We start from the raw sequence: 18,895 nt of genomic DNA, 5'->3' as shown, positions 1-18,895 counted from the left end.
GTGTACGAATCATGTGGAAAACTTTTATTGCTTTTTATTGCTTTTGTTGGCTATTTTTCTTTCTGATGCTTCAGTCACCACTTGTTGAAATAATATCGTTATGTAAATTACACTTTGGAAAGAGATTATTATTAATCTTTATTAAACAGAAAGTCAGATGTACTTTGGACCAACGCCAATAAATATCGGCGAGTAACGTAAAATTTAAAAAGTCACAGTGCAGTGAATAATCCCTTGTTTAGAGAGACCGTATAGTTAATTTTTTCAATAGGCCGGTTAGCTCAGTTGGTTAGAGCGTGGTGCTAATAACGCCAAGGTCGCGGGTTCGATCCCCGTACTGGCCATACATGTTTTTTTTTTTGTTTTCTCTCCCGAAATTATACTTTAGTCATTACATTTATATTCCAAATAGCTTACCAATTTGAAAATATTTGAACTGTATTTCAAAATTAAAGAGGATTTTTGTTAGAAATTTTAAAGCCATTGAGACGTCACAGTCAATGTTTCATGTAATATATTCTCATGATACCATTTGAGATGTTCACTGCCCATTTCCAGTCCTGGCATTATTATGAAATAGTTTATCAAGTTAAATACACAAGCAGGCAATTTAATATGTGTAGGTTAAGTTTCCCCCTTCATACAAACCTTGGAAAGCCTGTAAGACATTTTCAGCCAGCATAACATCTAAAATGTAAAATAATCCATCCATAATATTCTGTTCTAATTTTTCCTTTCTTTGTCGATGTTTTTTTACATTTTTGTCTACAAGATGAAGATCCCAGAGACTTCTCTTAAGTGTTGCAGAACCTGCTGCAGACTTTTCCATAAAGTGGCCAAATAAGGGCCTGTGAATTAAGATTACAAAATACAGTTGTCCACTTGCTAAGGTGTTCCTCTGAGCCTTCCGCTAGTCCCTTTATTCAGGTTAAGTCACTGCTACAGTAGCTCACACATTCATGGAACTTCATTTCTCAGCAGAGAGCAGCACAATTATTAGTCTTTTCATTGTTGCAAAATTGAACAGACAATATGGAAGTGCGAGTAAACACATTGTATTTTAAATGGAACACTTTGTGAAGTAGTTTTAACTTGATGTTTTGACTTAAATGCTACTTTGTAAAATGGGCTTTTAGAACAATGAATAATGAAGAGATCAGATTCAAGAATAGAACTTTTCTAGACGTTCAAAGACAACTTGAGCTGCATGTTAACATAGGAGAATTGTTAGTTTAAATCAGGTGTTTCAGAAAGTAGTGATGGCAGTGAGGAGGAGAAAGGCCATATAAATGCTGGAGTTACAGACCAGCAGACTGCAGATTATTGCCATTTTGGCCCTGTTATTACCACACAGAGCTGTAAAGAACACTCTGGGATGCTCTTGAGTCAGCTCAGAGTCAATCATTTAATGCAGAAAGCTGTGATGGCCAGTGTCTTTGCTTGTGAGTAGCAATCCACTTTCTTAATTGTGTAACAGGAGAGGAAAAAGGGTGTACACACATCTCCTGGATATCACTACTCATTGAAGGTGGTTCCCACAAACTCATACAGAATATTTTCGGAAAAATATACGATACAAGGAAATGTATAGTATATATAAATGAAGAGTGTTCTGTTCCTTGAGGGCCACCTTCCATTTACATTTATTCATTTAGCCAATGCTTTTATACACAGCAATTTACAATTGAGGAATACAACAAGCGATTCATCACAATCGTAATACAAAGTTTCAGACATTGCTCAGATAAGTACAAGTACTAGATGGGGTATTAAGGAAATACTTTTTTTTAGGATGCAGTCAAATGTTGACGATTGAGCTTCGAACATACTTAAACCAGGTAATCAAGAGGGCCTTTCACACTGCTTTAGTTCCAGAACTAAATGTACAGTACTAAAGTACTGGGACGATGTTCTGCAAACCATTTCCCAGTACCATTTAAAATGTTGCATTCGCACTGACGGTGTGTACTAGTAAAGTGACGCAAGCCCGTCGAGTCGACAGCGATGTAATTTGTGCGCGGTGTACAAAAACAAACAAACAACAACATTAACAACAGGAAGATGGAGGACTCTGTGATTGGAGCTTTGTTTTTGTTGTGTCTCGCGGGTTTCACAATAATGGACATGGACATAGACGTAAACATAAAGCGATTGAAAGAATGGAAAGGAGGACTAAAAATCTTCAACTACAACTGGCAATGGTACATTTGCTACAAGTGCCTGCACTTCAGCATCCGTCCATCTATCGCTGTTCATCATCATTGCAAAATAAGTTGACACAATGTTTAAAGTATGTTTACACAGCGTTTTAAATTATGGCGGGTGAAGCCATTTTCAAACGCGTCTGGCCAATCTATGTGTAGTTACGTCACGGGTAGTACCAGTTGTGCTGGTTAGACCCTGCTCCAGAGTAGGAATTAATTTGGTAGTCCAGGAGGTCCAGTACTAAAATCTCACAAGTGTGTAGTTCCACAATTAGTTCTGGTACTATGTAAAGGTTCCGGCAGTGCAAAAGGCCCTAAGGTTTTCAAGATAAGTAGAAACTCCCAGGCAGGTGTTTTGAAGCAGGACTGGACACCAAAAGATTATAAGGCAATGTAAAGACAACTTGATAAAGGAATGCTGAAACTTAAAACTGAATTAGAATCAATCTTTAATGTAAACAGCAGGATGTTGGCATTCTTAAACCTATAACAAACATGAGGGGTGAAAAAAAATCATAATACCCACAATCTTAAATTAAATGAATCATGGAAGTTCAAATGAAATTTGATGCCCCTGAAAATAAAATTCCTTAATAAACATACTCAAGATGTATAATACTGACTACTTGGTAGCAATCACAAATATCACAAAAGTTTATACCAGCTTACAAAACAGAAGCTCAATATTGCTTTGGAATGTTACAGCAGTCTGCCATGAGTCTAGTTGATGTAAAGTGAAGGAAGGAGCTATATCTACACACCTGCATTACAGTCAGACAAAAGTGTAATGTATGCACAAAGCAGGTATGGTTTAAGACAAAAGAGGCAACCTCTTGCATGAAGCTGCCTATTTAATTTAACAGTCTACAAGTATAAGAGGCATGAATGGGATACTTGGAGAAATCATTAAGAACAAACTTGGACTCTGCTAGCAATATAGCTGCCGCTTGTTGGAGTGAGAAACATACTACAGTGAGTGCTACATGCCACAGTCCCCTAGACATTTTGCACACTCTACAGGGAGCATCCCACTCCGAACAGCCAGAAATTATGATGGGACAAAATTTCTTGACACATAACCATTTTTAAGCCAGAGCAGGTGGGCTGTTTAAGGAATGTAACCGTACAAAGAGATGTCTCGAAATGACTGCCAAAGGAGTAGAGTGGTTTAGGACCTGAGGACCAGTTTGTGATGGTTCTTCAACCAGACCAGATGGTTTATAGGCCTGGCAAGAAAAGACCATTATGTTCAGCAAATCCATTATGATTAGGTGCATTAGAGAGCAAAGTTTTAGCAGGAAAGAGATGTCCATTTTTTTTCTTTAACTTTTTGTAAAAGTCCTTCTTCCAGTATTCATTTTGGAACAATCAGTCAGTCCAGTGAAAGGGAATTAGTTGCAGTCATATACAAAGTCATAATTGCTTGGCTCTTTGGGGATTGGGGGAGGAACTTCAGGGATTTGGATGTTCTCCAAGTCCAGGAGGCGGAGCTTCATTTCCATGTTGAGAAGGGTGTCCATGTCTGAGCGAGTGAACTCACTGGTCATCTCCTTCCCCAGCAGTGCATTCAGCCCATCTGTCCACACGCAGTACTGAAAATTGGCCAGAAAATATGACATTAAACCACAGCATGCACAAAGTCCAAATCGCACCAAAGATGGACAACAGCTACCACTTTGTTGATAGCGTTGACGTTTGCTCACCTCATGCTTGTCAGGGGCAATGAAGTTTAGATACTCATCAGATTCATAGAGGACAGAGAAAGCCAGCTCCAGCAACTCCTAAAGAAGGAAAGAGAATTGACACAGTCTGACAAATGCTAATGGGGCTGTTGTGGCTGTATGCCTCATATTGCTTGACTTTTGCAGATCTTCTGCAAACATATTACAACAGCAGATGGTCCAATCTGGTGTGTGTGTATGTATACAGGCCTCTCCTGCTGGGCACCAACAGACAGCAGCAGTATGATCAGCACCGGAAGTGCATCAAGGTTTGAAGTAACAAAATACTTTATAAATTCTCATTGACTCGACATGGAGTTTTTGGAGTAGCTGTCAGAAAGGGTATCTATGCATTTGGCACTGGCAAATGCCTGTCAAAATTATGGAGATGCAAGCAAAAAAAAAAAAAAAAAATCACCAATTCAGGTAAGAAGAGGTTCAACCGGCCTACAAACTAATCCTCTCTGTGGCATATTTGAAATGTGTATACCCAGACATTATCAAGACTTTTCAGACCACCTGACCTTTCTAGAGACCTGTCTAGGGTGGTAAATAAAATTATAAGCACAGAAAAGGATGTACATTTTTGGCAAACCCTGAGGCATTAGTGGTGCTTCTCAGCCTTCACAGAATCAGCCCTCACATCATCTAATTGTCTTATTTGGGTCAACTAACCTAAAAAAAAAAACGGGATGAAATTGGATCATCCAACTGGCTTAAAGGATCATTGGATGAGAGCTACATCATCACATCCAAAATGAGAGCAGACAAACATTTCTGACCGCTCACATTCTGCCCACAGCATCTTCCTGCTACTCCATGCAGAGATGAGATTACAGACAATCGAGACAATAGAAAGAGAACAATCTCTTTTTCAGCAGTTGATGAAGGAAGTGATTTTCCGAGTCAAATTCCTATCAAGATAAATCTTGCTCAAAGAAAGGACAAAAACAATGTTGATGCAGATATTTTTTTAGAGTCAGTGTCACCAGGACTAGGGGGATACAACAACCTTTTGGGTGTGCCAGAAAGCTCCAGTTTTACTTGATATCCTGTCTTCAAGTTTAATCAATTTCGTCAACAGGGAGAATTTTTTTTTTACAGTTGTGGCATAAATTTGACATTGCCTGCTTTGTTCTGTGGGAAGAAGAAAGGGTGACTTTGAAACTGAAGTGAGCTGATGATCATTACTCACAGAGCTACTAGGCATAACTAATGCATCATTTGTCACCAAGCTACACACCAGAGCATCAAAGGAAAATGTGATCTTTTGATATTCAAGAGCATTTTTTGCTCTCTGCCATCAAGCACACACAAAAGGACTCACCTTGTTCTGCTTCAGAGCTCCCTTTTCCTTCATGTGTGGACAGTCTTTACCAGTGACAACTGCTTTGATATCAGCCACAGGAACTGCCACAGGAAACAAAGAATAATTAATAAGGGTGTGGCCATATTAAGCCCATCTTTATAAAGTGAAGCCACTATACCGTGGTCAGTATTCAGGCTGTACTCACGTTTGTCCTGTAGCGATTCATGGGCTACCTCTCCCTGAGGGCTCTCCTCCAGATCCCCATAGTGGAGAACTTTATGATTGGGCGACAGTCGACAGTACCAGAACTTGTCTGCAAAGAAGCATACCAGTGGGTCACTGTTCCACAATGTAATGCTAGCATGTTATCTTTCATTCTAGTACAATACTTAATATTCTTTGGCCTTTACTTGTGGATTGGGCAAAGCCATGACTGGCAAATTGTCTCCCAATCTCCTCCTGACACTTTCTGTGCCCCGGCGAAAGCAGACACGAGTGATCACTGCCAGGACTGTTCACATATAGACTAGAAGGCCATGGCTGGCACTTGACCCTAGTACCTGAATCCAAATCCTAATTACTGGGAATAGCAGTTTGGCAGAATAAAAAACATTGTGGGATGAAAGAGTGTCCTGCAGGGTGGCACTTCAGGCATATAAACACAAAGACAAAGAGATAAAGAGGGTGCAGTAAACAGCTTGATCACTGCACAATTCAATACCTTCAGCTTACCAACAAGCCAGCTCAATAGGCTGTTTATCCACCACTACGAATGTGCAATGAACAACCAGCAGACACTGCAGCTAACAGCCATCTGTGAGCCCATTGTGAGATATCAGAACAGATATGTGCAGAATGGTTTAATATGCATGCAGTGTCATGTGCATGATGAAAAAGGGGCTTCCTTTGTAGATGGCTTTGCTGTCTTTCTATTCTATTTGGTGACACACACAAGTCAAGAGACAGAAGAAACAATGTTAATGAGGAAATAAGTCATTTTTGTTTATTAAGAGAAGCCTGATGAACACTAGTGCTCTGGTGCCCTCCCTTCAGCTAACATGTGCATGCATCTAAATCTGAATCTAGGACTAAGAACTTTAAATCTCAATAACTTCAAGTTGAATACTGTTTTTTTTTTCCTTTCTCATGGCCCTGCTTCCTTAATGCAATTTAGCTCCAGTCTGCTCCAAATCTAAACCTGTAATTCTGAATCCTGAAGACTTTGGTTAGCCAGTTCAGATGTTTTTAACCAGGGTTGGAGCTAGATTCTTAAGGTAGGTGGCCTTCCAGAAGAAGGATCGTTCCTGGTCTAAAAAAAAAACCAGAATAAAATCTGAAATGTTTCAGAGAATTAACGGCAAAGGAGGATTCAATTTAACATTATTTGGAAAACTCAGCCTCAGGCAACCTCGTCAGTACTTAAGACTGAAGGTAGGAACTGGACTGCTCATTTTGTACACCATGAGGAGAGAGCTCTGCTATGGCGGGACAATAGGGAATACAAATGTCAATGTAGCACCTGTCACAGTCAAAAGCCACAGGTGCTACTTCATTCTGTCAAATAAGAGCAATCCTTCAAAGCTTGCTGAAAAGGTTGGTTGTGTGCGGATAAAAGAAATCTTCTAACATTGGATTATGTTAAAGATACCTGAATAGTGGTGGCTTCATGTGGTTGGTGCTTCCTGTGGGGAACCTCATTGTAAAGGTTGTATTAGAGAGCAGAACATATCTGAATGTCATGGAGTGTGCTATTGAAATGTAATTCAGACTTGACTGACAAGTAATGACTTTATCACAAAGGTTACTATAACAGTTGATGAAAAACAGAACATCTATTTCTGCTATGAACATCTTCATATACAATATACTGCAGGATACCACAAACATGTGGAAATGGGTAAAAGTAAATATCCAATGCTATTTCATATGGGACATACACACTGACAACAATCAGTCACTGAACTCCTGGTTACTACTAGGCAGTAGACAGTATTTGTTACTGGAGATATAGGTTCTATATTTGATTGATTCTTGAATGAGGTTCCCCACAGAAAGCACAAACCACACAAAGCCACCATAATTATCCAACCCTAGACAACTTGGAATTTGGAATTTCTCACTTCCTACTCGATAATAACCACCGTTATAATCACAAGGTCAAGCGCCATTCCATTTGAAAAAAAAACTAATGGAATTATGAGTTTCCTGGAATGCAGCATAACTGAAATACTTAGAGTTTGGAAACACAACATTTCAAAATCCAAACATTCCCAACACTAATTTGATCAAATTGCAACTTTGTGTACAAAAGTACAACGGTGTCTGCACTCTTGGTAGTCACAGCTTCATTTTGTTGCATAAAGCTGAACTATGCTTAAACTTTTTGCACTGAGGCAACATGAGCCACAGAAACCACTGGCAAATAATGATTTAATCACATGTATAATGCACATGTGTAATTGTCAGTCAAATAATGAGGGTGCCATCATCCTTGGGCAGATAATTGAATAGTTGATTGTGAGCAAAGATTTGTAGAAAAGGAAGGCAATGAATCTGGCAAAGTGTAAAAAAAAAAAAAAATCTCAAATTAATAAAAAAGAGAGAGAAAGCAATAACGAGAGATTTAGTTGGAAAGTGGGGACCCTAAGAGAGAGAGAAAGGAAGAAAGAGAGAGGCAGGCAGACAGTGAGCAAGAGTGAGACAAGGTGTCTAGTCTCAGAATCATCTAATCCTGTAGAAGTGTGAAGAGTGTTAAATTATCCAGGCTAAGTGACAAAGCCTCCCTCTGAGCTCGGCAGACAGCCCTCCTCTTCAGTCAGCCCGTGTAAAGAGTGATATTACATTGGACGATCTTTCAACTCTCCAATCTGCGGCGTAAGCTTTCTCACTCCCACCACTCAGCACTTGTTTGAAATTGGCTCCATACTTCCGTTCTCTCAGCAACGGACTAGGCTTGCTAAATCATGCTGTCGGTTTAATAATAGCACTCATAAAAATATACACAGAACATATAAAATGTCAGAGTGTGTTGAAGATAGTTGGAATAAAGCTATCCTGTAAGACATTTTAATATTACTTCACTATACTGTGAGATGACTGAAATGCAATTGAAAAATTATTGAGACCAATAAAAATCTTGGTAAAGTCCTATAATTCCAAAGTTCTGTCTGTGAATGAGAAGCAGCCCAGTAGAGGTCCCCAATAAAAGCTACAACTGAATAACCCCATTCAGGTCACAAACTTAAGATGAGAACGAGAAAGTTGTGCTAGACTCCAGTAAACTAAACACTCAAACAGAGCTGATGTGTTTAAAACCGTCCCGCTGAAAGTTCATTCGCTTTGAAGAGGAAAACACTTTTACTGTGTATTAATCAGACACAATTCAAGCAACAAGCACATTTTAAGAAGAAACTGAAGGTGAAAATCCTGTTACATCACAGAAACATGTTCAGAACAATGAGGACAAATTCATATTGTTTGCGTGCTAAGAACACACCTCATATCTTCATTCATTTCTATGCTGGTTCACCAAACAGGATTCTTTTTTATGGTTCTCCCTAGGGAACCCTGAGGGATATGTCATGCAATATTCTATGTTTCTCTACTACCACAATAAAACTCTCTCAATCTCGACAAAGTTTAATCAGTTTCAGTCTCGACAAAGTTTACAGGGGTCGAAATTAACATTTTTACTCGGTAGAACTGGTGCTCCCAAAGTTAGGAGTACCCAATGAATATTAAGGAGCATCACAACTGCCAATTGAGCTATCGCTAAGCCCAGCCCCATTACTGTTGCTCCCTCAAACAAACAAACAGAGTTGCTCACTGTCTCACAATGATAGCTGTCAGTGTGAAAATCTTTTCCCACAGGGATATATAAAAGATTTTAAAGTAAATATGGTGGGTAACTAAAAGCAAGAATTTACAGATCAAATTCAAGTTGGAGAAGCCTAAAATTTTAACTTAAGTGTATTACAACCAGAAAATGACATTTTTGTCTTCATTGGGATTGTGTGGTTGAATGCTTAGTGAAATTTTGCTGGGTTTTGTTTGGCTTTAGGAAATGTCATAAAATAAATGATATTGCCTTGACTCACAGTTAAAAAGTTTCCTTTTTTTTGTAGCTTAAACACTACCAAACGCTTCTTTTTCCACACACTTGGCCTGGAATTTCTTGTTAGTCATGCATCGATCTTTCATTCCGATTGCTAATGTTTTAGAAGCGATTAAGCGGATTCTCAAAGCAGATTAAATTTTATTTTTCTTTATTTTTTTAAGTGAAAGACAATAAAATAAACAAGACTTTTGTTTGGTCTATTACAGTCTGTATCAGTAGCCATTTAAAATTAGAGACAACCACAGGATTTTAATCATGATCCAAACAAAGATGCTGTTTCAGATGCAAATTTGAATGTATTATTTCAAAATCTGAATCAAAAACAGGTCTTGACTTTCTGAATTATGCTACATAAAACATCTGCACGAAACAAAAACAGCAGATGGTCTGAATGAAAACACAGATTAATACACACACATGACAGCAGTTGGAGCTTATGGAACAGCAGCGATAGAGCATTTCCTTGGTTACCGCTGTAAACAAAGCAGCACTGCACTGATTTGTTCCTTATATAAGCAATATACAGAGGCAAGATGGGGTCGCACAGATTACATTTCGGGAGCATATGTGACCAAAACGGTCACAATCTCAAGCCCTGAACAGAATTGTATCTATCTCAATGCATTTTCTGTATGGCCAGGGCTTTAGACATGCAGGAACAGAAATCAAGCAGTAGACAAAATGTAGTGTTGCCTATAGCTGCTGGTTAGGACAGAAACTTGGATTAACAAGAAAGAGGCAGCTTTGAATCTTTTATTCCTAAAAGTACTTGGAATCTTTATGGAATAAAAACGGTTTACAAAAAGAACAAAAATAACCCTCATGCTCAGTGTGTGTGTTTCTTACCCTGTCTCCTTCGGCTGCTGATCTTCCTGAAGCAGGTGCCCTCACACAAACGATTGAGGCGTTGCTGTTTGATCAACTCCATGATCTCTGGCTGGATTTTCTCCCTAAGCTCCCTGGAGACACAGCAGAGGATCACACAAATGCAGTGTAAAATACAACACTTTACTGGCAGTTAACGCAAGGAAAGACTTTGTCTTTAGACAGTTCTTTAGTAAGAGCCAGACAAACTTTCTTTTATCTTGAGGTTTTGCTAACACTACTGCCAAATTGACTGTGCTGCTTTACATCTAAAACAGAATTTTGCAACATTAATTAGCATTTAAAGGCCTCCCTGATGTTAATGCTAATGCTATTAAGTAATTCATGAGAAAACAATATTCTGTTCACACTCTGTGAAAACAAATGGGCTTATCTGGTTTTTATTTTTATTTTATTTTTTACATTCAATCTTGTCAGATTACAAAAACTGATTTTTGGGAGTCCAACATTATTTTAATTAAAGCTGTGAATACTGTATAAAAAAACAAATTTTTTGGGGGGGAAAAATCATTATTCAAAAAGTGTGGGAGCCTTGTTTTTTTTTAGTCAAAAACCTATTATAGTGAATAGACTGAACAAATGTTACATATTTCACATAGATAGAGCATGTGATATTTCCAACATTTCAGTTCACACATGGTTGTTTAACAAGCTCTGGAAGTGACAACACAGACTTTTCCATTTGACTGTTATTTTACATATGGATTTTACAGAATGTTCTCTGAGATTGTACATTCCAGCTCAAATTACTACTGTAATGCAGTGGTAATATACGTAATGAAGACTCCTCTTAGTTTAATGAGTTAGGAACTATAGTGTTATATTCATTGCCGTCATTGCAATTGGCTTGTTTTCAATCATGAGTGGGACACAGGTGCAGTACACATGGACCAAAACTGGGTGAGTGATTGTGCAAAATGAGTGCTTCAAATAATTGAAGAGTTTCCAGTGACTCACAGGATGGGCCGGGATTGGAAATCCTCCTGGTTCATTCTCTCGGATTGGCGCAGTTTGAGGATCTCGGTGTAGCTCAGATTTTGCAGACGACTTTTAAACTGATCCAGAGAGTTAGGCTTGATCGTGAGAGCACGAGTGATCTGTTCCTTCACCACCTGCATCACCTACAGTATATAAACACAGAGTTCATCATTTAGGACATCATTTTACGCATCCAGGAAGACACTACAGTCTTTTATTTGGCTCCAGCTTTTGAGTTATTATATAATGTTATTATCCCTTTCTCACAAAAGCATTTACAATATATTTTGCATAATCACATTACTGTTAAGCAAATGCTTATTAAACTCCAAATGAGAAGCTTTTTAGAAACTGTCGATACGTCACATCCTTGAACAAAGATCAGTTAATACACTACTGTACATGCATCTTAAATGAGATTCCCTAATGCTACTTTAATTACTATCTTACAAAATTCAAAACTGTAAATGCCAACAATGAAACAGTGCTTTAGAGTCGTGAGCTTTTGATTGATCTAAAATCAGTTTTCATGCTCAGTTTTCTCTGAATTGCAACACAGTTCAACCAAACCCTTCTGATTTATAAAATAAAAAACAGGACAAGGGATATTACAGATGGGCTTGAGCACAAGCTACAAGATTACAAGTCAACTGCAACACTTCGGGGGGATCCGACTTATAGGGTATGAGTCATGCATACAGTTAAGACGTTAACATTTACATGTTAAATACATTATAATGTCTAGAGTATGAAAGTCTTGAGGCTTCGTTTGTTCTCACAGGAATTGGTTCCATCACTAAACAGCACACGTAAGTTGCTTTGAAGAAGCTCTTCATGTGGAGTCACAACAGCTGTCTTGGAAATTGCTGTTTGTCAAAGAATCAAATGCAAACAAACAGAAGTGACAGCCAGCAATGGACCATGACACAAGAATTCACCCATATGCAGCAAAAGCAGACAGCTTTCCTTCATCCTCAGATACAGAAATGCCCAGCTGCTGTAGAGCCACAGCTTTCCCAGTGATGCATGAATATCGAAATCACAAACATCACATCTTGAAATCTTTAGGCTACAGATCACATGCTGTGATTAGCTGGGGAGCACAGTAACGGATGAGTTGAGAAGCTGGAACCAAGTCCAGTTGCTATTCATGCATGCAACGCCTCCCAGTCATCCAAAGAAGCAGGTGCCGTAGGCTCCCGCAGCAGGACTGGATGAGGTTTAATTAGTGATACGACTGGGTCTTCACTACTTGAAGAATGAGAGGAGTGATTGCTGGTGGAATAAACCCGAGACGGCTCCATTCGAACAGGACAGAAGCATTTAAAGGGGACTGGTTTTTGACAGCTGCAGGTGGGGGATGAAGAAGCAAACGTCTCCACTTGAAACAATCCCTTATGGCGGGGGAAGCAATTTTCTGAACACATTTGACGATTTTACACGGTTCAGAATTAATTAAACCAAGGCGCTCTTCTCACTTCCTTCTATCAGCCTCTTTAAATCAAGTCGTGATGGCTGAAATAGAAGCAGACCTTTTATTCGTGAGGATGAGGTGATACGGGGGAACAGTGGAATTTCAGCTGCTGATGTGGGGGGCGGTGATATTTGTGAATAAAGCCGAAATTGACCTTTTTTTAGACAAACGCACTAAGTGTGTCACAGCCTCGCTAAGAAGTGTGCGACTCTTCAACTGCCCTGCCATCCTTATTGTCTTTTTCTCGCCTCTCCTCTCCAGAGGATCTAAATGCACAGAATGAACCCGCCCACTGTGTGTCGGCCTGCAGATAATACAGAGTGACATACAGTGGGGAAGAATTAATGTGTATGTACAGTATTGTTCAAAATAATAGCAGTACAATGTGACTAACCAGAATAATCAAGGTTTTTAGTATATTTTTTATTGCTACATGGCAAACAAGTTACCAGTAGGTTCAGTAGATTGTCAGAAAACAAACAAGACCCAGCATTCATGATATGCACGCTCTTAAGGCTGTGCAATTGGGCAATTAGTTGAAAGGGGTGTGTTCAAAAAAATAGCAGTGTCTACCTTTGACTGTACAAACTCAAAACTATTTTGTACAAACATTTTTTTTTTTCTGGGATTTAGCAATCCTGTGAATCACTAAACTAATATTTAGTTGTATGACCACAGTTTTTTAAAACTGCTTGACATCTGTGTGGCATGGAGTCAACCAACTTGTGGCACCTCTAAGCTGTTATTCCACTCCATGATTCTTTAACAACATTCCACAATTCATTCACATTTCTTGGTTTTGCTTCAGAAACAGCATTTTTGATATCACCCCACAAGTTCTCAATTGGATTAAGGTCTGGAGATTGGGCTGGCCACTCCATAACATTAATTTTGTTGGTTTGGAACCAAGACTTTGCCCGTTTACTAGTGTGTTTTGGGTCATTGTCTTGTTGAAACAACCATTTCAAGGGCATGTCCTCTTCAGCATAGGGCAACATGACCTCTTCAAGTATTTTAACATATGCAAACTGAGCGATAAATAGGCCCAACACCATAGTAGGAGAAACATGCCCATATCATGATGCTTGCACCTCCATGCTTCACTGTCTTCACTGTGTACTGTGGCTTGAATTCAGAGTTTGGGGGTCGTCTCACAAACTGCCTGTGGCCCTTGGACCCAAAAAGAACAATTTTACTCTCATCAGTCCACAAAATGTTCCTCCATTTCTCTTTAGGCCAGTTGATGTGTTCTTTGGCAAATTGTAACCTCTTCTGCACATGCCTTTTTTTTAACAGAGGGACTTTGCGGGGGATTCTTGAAAATAGATTAGCTTCACACAGACGTCTTCTAACTGTCACAGTACTTACAGGTAACTCCAGACTGTCTTTGATCATCCTGGAGGTGATCATTGGCTGAGCCTTTGCCATTCTGGTTATTCTTCTATCCATTTTGATGGTTGTCTTCCGTTTTCTTCCATGTCTCTCTGGTTTTGCTCTCCATTTTAAGGCATTGGAGATCATTTTAGCTGAACAGCCTATCATTTTTTGCACCTCTTTATAGGTTTTCCCCTCTCTAATCAACTTTTTAATCAAAGTGCGCTGTTCTTCTGAACAATGTCTTGAACGGCCCATTTTCCTCAGCTTTCAAATGCATGTTCAACAAGTGTTGGCTTCATCCTTAAATAGGGGCCACCTGATTCACACCTGTTTCTTCACAAAATTGATGACCTCAGTGATTGAATGCCACACTGCTATTTTTTTGAACACACCCCTTTCAACTAATTCAACTAATTGCCCAATTGCACAGACTTAAGAGCGTGCATATCATGAATGCTGGGTCTCATTTGTTTTCTGAGAATCTACTGAACCTACTGGTAACTTGTTTGCCACGTAGCAATAAAAAAATATACGAAAAACCTTGATTATTCTGGTTAGTCACATTGTACTGCTATTATTTTGAACAATACTGTATTTGTGCGCTTCTGAGTTCAAACATTTAAAGCACACTTATTCTGCATTGGACTATATATTTAGATTTTAATTTATACATAAGCGCTTTAATGCTTTTGATTTAATGTTTTTGAATGTCAAACCTACAACGCCATTGTACAAATCTATTGCTTCCCTCAAGAACAACAAATGAGGAATTAATCTTAATAATAAAGTGTTTCTGAATATCTTTAGAAAGTGAGTGGGCTCGTGGGATTGTGCCAGTACATTAAAGGCCATGAATAGAGTTGTGCTACGACACCTAGCGGTATAATATCTCATATAAAATGGCAGAAAAAACAGCAAGTTTTCGTATACTGCCATCTTGGATTACACTGAGAAAACCTAAGTAAACAAAATCGAATTTAAGTGCCGTAAAATATATTTATATACCTTTATAATTTTATATCCAATAAACTGGCTACTGAACAGCTGAAAAAAAGATAATAAATGGATTTTCTGGCTGATTTAAGCTTCAAACAGTTTGTCCGGTTGGGGTCAACCAATTCAAAGCAAACGGCTATGGTACACATGCCAAACGTTAATGAGAAACAGACAAATAAACCAACTGTAAACTAGACTGTCACATGAGTCAGTAAAATACTGATGCATGATCATTAGGTTTTCCTGTCTTTTTTACAGTAAGATTATAAGCAGTGCAATGAAACCAATTTGCCTCCAAATGCGAAAGAACAACCATCAGCAGATAGGGGAAATAGGGGAAAAAGAGAAACTAATCCAATATGAAAGTGGTGTGTGTTTGTTAAAGATGGATGCTAATGCATTGCAATACTTTTGCATCAAGATGTAAAAAATGTGTAATGTCCAAAGATGTCTATCTGGCCTAAGATTGCACAGACCAATCATTTAAAATGCAAAAAAAAAAAAAAAAAAAAGTTTGCTCACCTCCCTCCTCCAGACAGCCAATCATAACTGCCTCCAATCAGGGCAGCAAGATTTATTACTCCTGTCTTATTTTAATTACAACTTCGCACAGCTATCCATCATGAATTCACATGTATGCCTCTTGGTTTTTCACACCAGTACATAATTAAAAGTCATATTTATTTCCTACCTGTAATTATGCAAATGCCGTTATTCAGTCGCATCAGAAGAGTTTTTTATTGAATTAGGAAGAGGAGTCAGATATAAGTTTATGAGCAGCTTTGCTGTAAACAAAGCCTAGAAAAGGATGAACTTTATTTATGATCCTAACATTTTGTCTGGAATTTGACGCATAATAAACACAGGAACTTCTGCATTGAAACATTATGCATGCGAACAGTGGGATTAGCCACAGAATTATCTCCTCGATAAACTTTGCACTAACCTGATACAATTTGACAAATTCCAATTTGTCTGTCCACATCAGACACAACATGCAACAAAATCAAAATCCACAGACACTCAGAAAGGTGTCTAAAAGTACATAATCTTATCCATTAATATTAAGCAATTCTTGAGTTGAGTTCATAGTTGCTTTCAGTATGGCTAAAAAGGTTGGGCAACATGATATTCAAACATCAGACCCTTTTAACACCAAATAAAGTACAAAATCAGCACCTGTTAACTTGCTGGTTGTTACAAAAACTCTGATGGAAAAGATACCTTTTATCATGCGTCATGAGTGTCATGTCTGATGAGTAAATGGTGTTAGAATCAAATTCAAAACCTTCCTATTGACACTGTTCTTTAAAGTCAACGCTGCTTCATCAGCCTAGGGAGTCACATCAGCACTCAAATCTTTACAAAAAAATTGCAAGAATCATAAAATACAACCTGTCAATCACCCAAATAGTGTTTAGATTATAGACTTCAAATCTCAAATGGAAAGGAACAGAAAACAACATTTACAATTTACAGAGGCTGGAAAGCATATCTTGCACATGTCTCTGTCATCCTTTTTCACATTCATTTTGCTTGGTATTGTCTGTAGTCCCAACAGGGCAATCAGGAACAAAAAGAAAAAAGGGACATTTATCCATTCCACAATTGACATGCTAATTATGCCATTCCCTCCCCCTTAACGATTTTTATAACAGTTAACAATGATTCACATAAAAAGAAATGGGCATTACTTCAAAGAAAACAAATAGATATCATTAATGGAAAAATCATTTGCTGGAAACACTGTGATGAATTTAGATGGAGTACAGTCTGGAGTCATTTTTACATAAATTCTGGGGCTAAGCTTATGAATAACAAGTAGAGTAGACAAGTATAAAAAAAACTGTGTATGCATATGCATGCAAAGAGAGAGGCCTGAAGTCTTCAACCCAATGGGATGATGCGTTTAGACTCTGCTCAGAGATGAAAGGATGATGAAAATTAAAAAGATGTCGCAAATTTAATGTGAAACCAAAAGCAGGAAGGTCCAGCGAATCTTTTCCACTCTTTCTGACCTAGCCAGGGATACATTGGGTTGCGCAGCAGGTTGCTGGATGCTTGCTGAGGTGTTGGGAGGCATGGTGCCTTTTTAAAACACTAGTACATTCGCGCAGAATGCTCAGTGTTTTAGGGTGCATCATAAAGTTTAGTTGCAAAAGTATAAAGAATGACCACACAGTGAAAGCCACTTGCGCAAACATCGGCATAGCCACAGTCTAGACACAAATGCTCTCTGACAAGTAAACATTTCATAACAGGTTTCTGAAAAGCATCCAAAATATTTCCCTGGTCCTGGAGAACTCTACAGCAGGTGGCACTCAACACTCTTGGGATCCAGCCACACATCCACTCCACTGACAGGAGCAGACAGGAGTAGCTCTTTCACCAAGGGCCAGCATGAAGCATGCTGAAAGCGTGCAATGCATTAAAGTCACTTCAGGTCTCAGGAGACTCAGCTCATAGTGTAGAGTAGCACTGGTTTTGTGTGTGTGTGTGTGTGTGTGTGTCTGTGTGTGTGTGTGTGTGTGTCTGTGTGTGTGTGTGTGTGCGCTTTTTTTGTGACATATCAGGACAAAACTCTGTATAATGACATGGGTTTGACATAGGTATTACAAGGAGAGCGTGACTTATGAGGACATAACCCATGTCCCCATTTTTCATACAGAATGAGTTTTTTTAGAGAAAGTAAAAATGCACAAAGTTTCCTCTGAGGGTTAGGTTTAGGGGTCGGGTTGGTGAAGGGTGATAGAATATACAGTTTGTACAGTATAAAAACCATTACGCCTATGGGATGTCCTCACTTTTCACCAAAACAAGCGTGTGTGTGTGTGTGTGTGTGTGTGTGTGTGTGTGTGTGTGTGTGTGTGTGAGAAAAAACACAAAGAGGAAAGGAAAGGAATGAAAAGGAAAATAAAAAGAATGAATTGAAGGATATAAAGAACGAATATAAGAAGGGAAGACAAAACAAGAAAGGAAAGAAATGAAGAAGGATTGGAAGAATATATGCAAGAAGGGAAGAGAAGACAGAGTAAACGAAAGGAAGAAAGAAAGTAAGGGAAAAGAAGTAAAGGAAGTAATGAAGGACATGAAGAAAGAAAAGGGAAAGGAAGAATGGGTGAATGGAAGAGAAGATGAAGAAAATACAGAAAGGAGGAAGGATAGCGAATATGAAAAGAAGAAGAGAATAAAGAATGAAGAGGAAGGCAGGAAAGAAAGGATGGGGGAAAACAAAGAAAAATCTATTTAAAAAATCTTGCTTTGCAAGGGGAAGTAGGGAATTATTGAGCTGAGGATTGGGTGCGGATGCTGAGCACAACCAAACAAAATCTCGAAACATCATTCACTTTATGTGATCTTTCAGATTTATGCTTTGAAAAAACAAAATGCTACCTGCGATATTACCGTAATCAATCAACGCTATGTAGCTGACAGCCCATCATAGAATTCAAAAGTGTGGGGTGATATTTATTGTTTTTTTGATCATTCACAAAAGGTCAATCCTTTGAACACTGAACCAACAAAGAATTTCACAAAGGACAAGGTCGTATACAAAAGAGATTAACCTCAATACAAGCTTTCCCTGTAAAAACAAAAAATGCCAAACAGACAGTGTTGATCTTCCTACACGTGGGATGCATGCAGAAATAATGCAAACTTAACTAACAGCCACACAGAAACGAGAGCGCCTGGAGGACAATTTGCAATGGAAAAAGAACTGATGGAGAAAAGAAACATTATAGCGCTCATTCATAATAAGTACCCAAGGAGGGGCTGGGCTACGGAGGAGAGCGTAGGTTCGATCTCTTGCTCTGGATCGCTTCCTCTTTAATC

General features: G+C 38.7%; 1 protein-coding gene and 1 non-coding gene across 8 annotated transcripts in view; one reads left to right on the top strand and one right to left on the bottom strand.

Moving 5' to 3' along the window:
• The first annotated feature begins 270 nt into the window (after positions 1 to 270).
• On the top strand, positions 271 to 344 carry trnai-aau (transfer RNA isoleucine (anticodon AAU)). The gene has a single exon. It is a non-coding gene; the product is annotated as a tRNA-Ile (tRNA).
• A 2,292-nt stretch (positions 345 to 2,636) lies between these two features.
• LOC113091841 (engulfment and cell motility protein 1-like) overlaps positions 2,637 to 18,895 on the bottom strand; it is an 84,216-nt gene continuing 67,957 nt past the window's right edge. For all 7 annotated transcript variants that reach the window (XM_026257491.1, XM_026257492.1, XM_026257490.1 and 4 more), the window contains 6 exons: positions 11,194 to 11,357; positions 10,198 to 10,310; positions 5,440 to 5,547; positions 5,253 to 5,335; positions 3,908 to 3,985; positions 2,637 to 3,796 (listed from right to left, as the gene is read on the bottom strand). In XM_026257491.1, coding sequence (XP_026113276.1) covers positions 3,596 to 3,796; positions 3,908 to 3,985; positions 5,253 to 5,335; positions 5,440 to 5,547; positions 10,198 to 10,310; positions 11,194 to 11,357 — 747 coding nt within the window. In that variant the 3' untranslated portion in view covers positions 2,637 to 3,595. The remainder of the gene's footprint in view (positions 3,797 to 3,907; positions 3,986 to 5,252; positions 5,336 to 5,439; positions 5,548 to 10,197; positions 10,311 to 11,193; positions 11,358 to 18,895) is intronic.

This window comes from Carassius auratus, unplaced genomic scaffold (assembly GCF_003368295.1).
Source record: "Carassius auratus strain Wakin unplaced genomic scaffold, ASM336829v1 scaf_tig00214327, whole genome shotgun sequence".
Lineage (NCBI taxonomy): Eukaryota > Metazoa > Chordata > Actinopteri > Cypriniformes > Cyprinidae > Carassius > Carassius auratus.
This window is presented reverse-complemented; position numbering and strand designations above follow the sequence as displayed.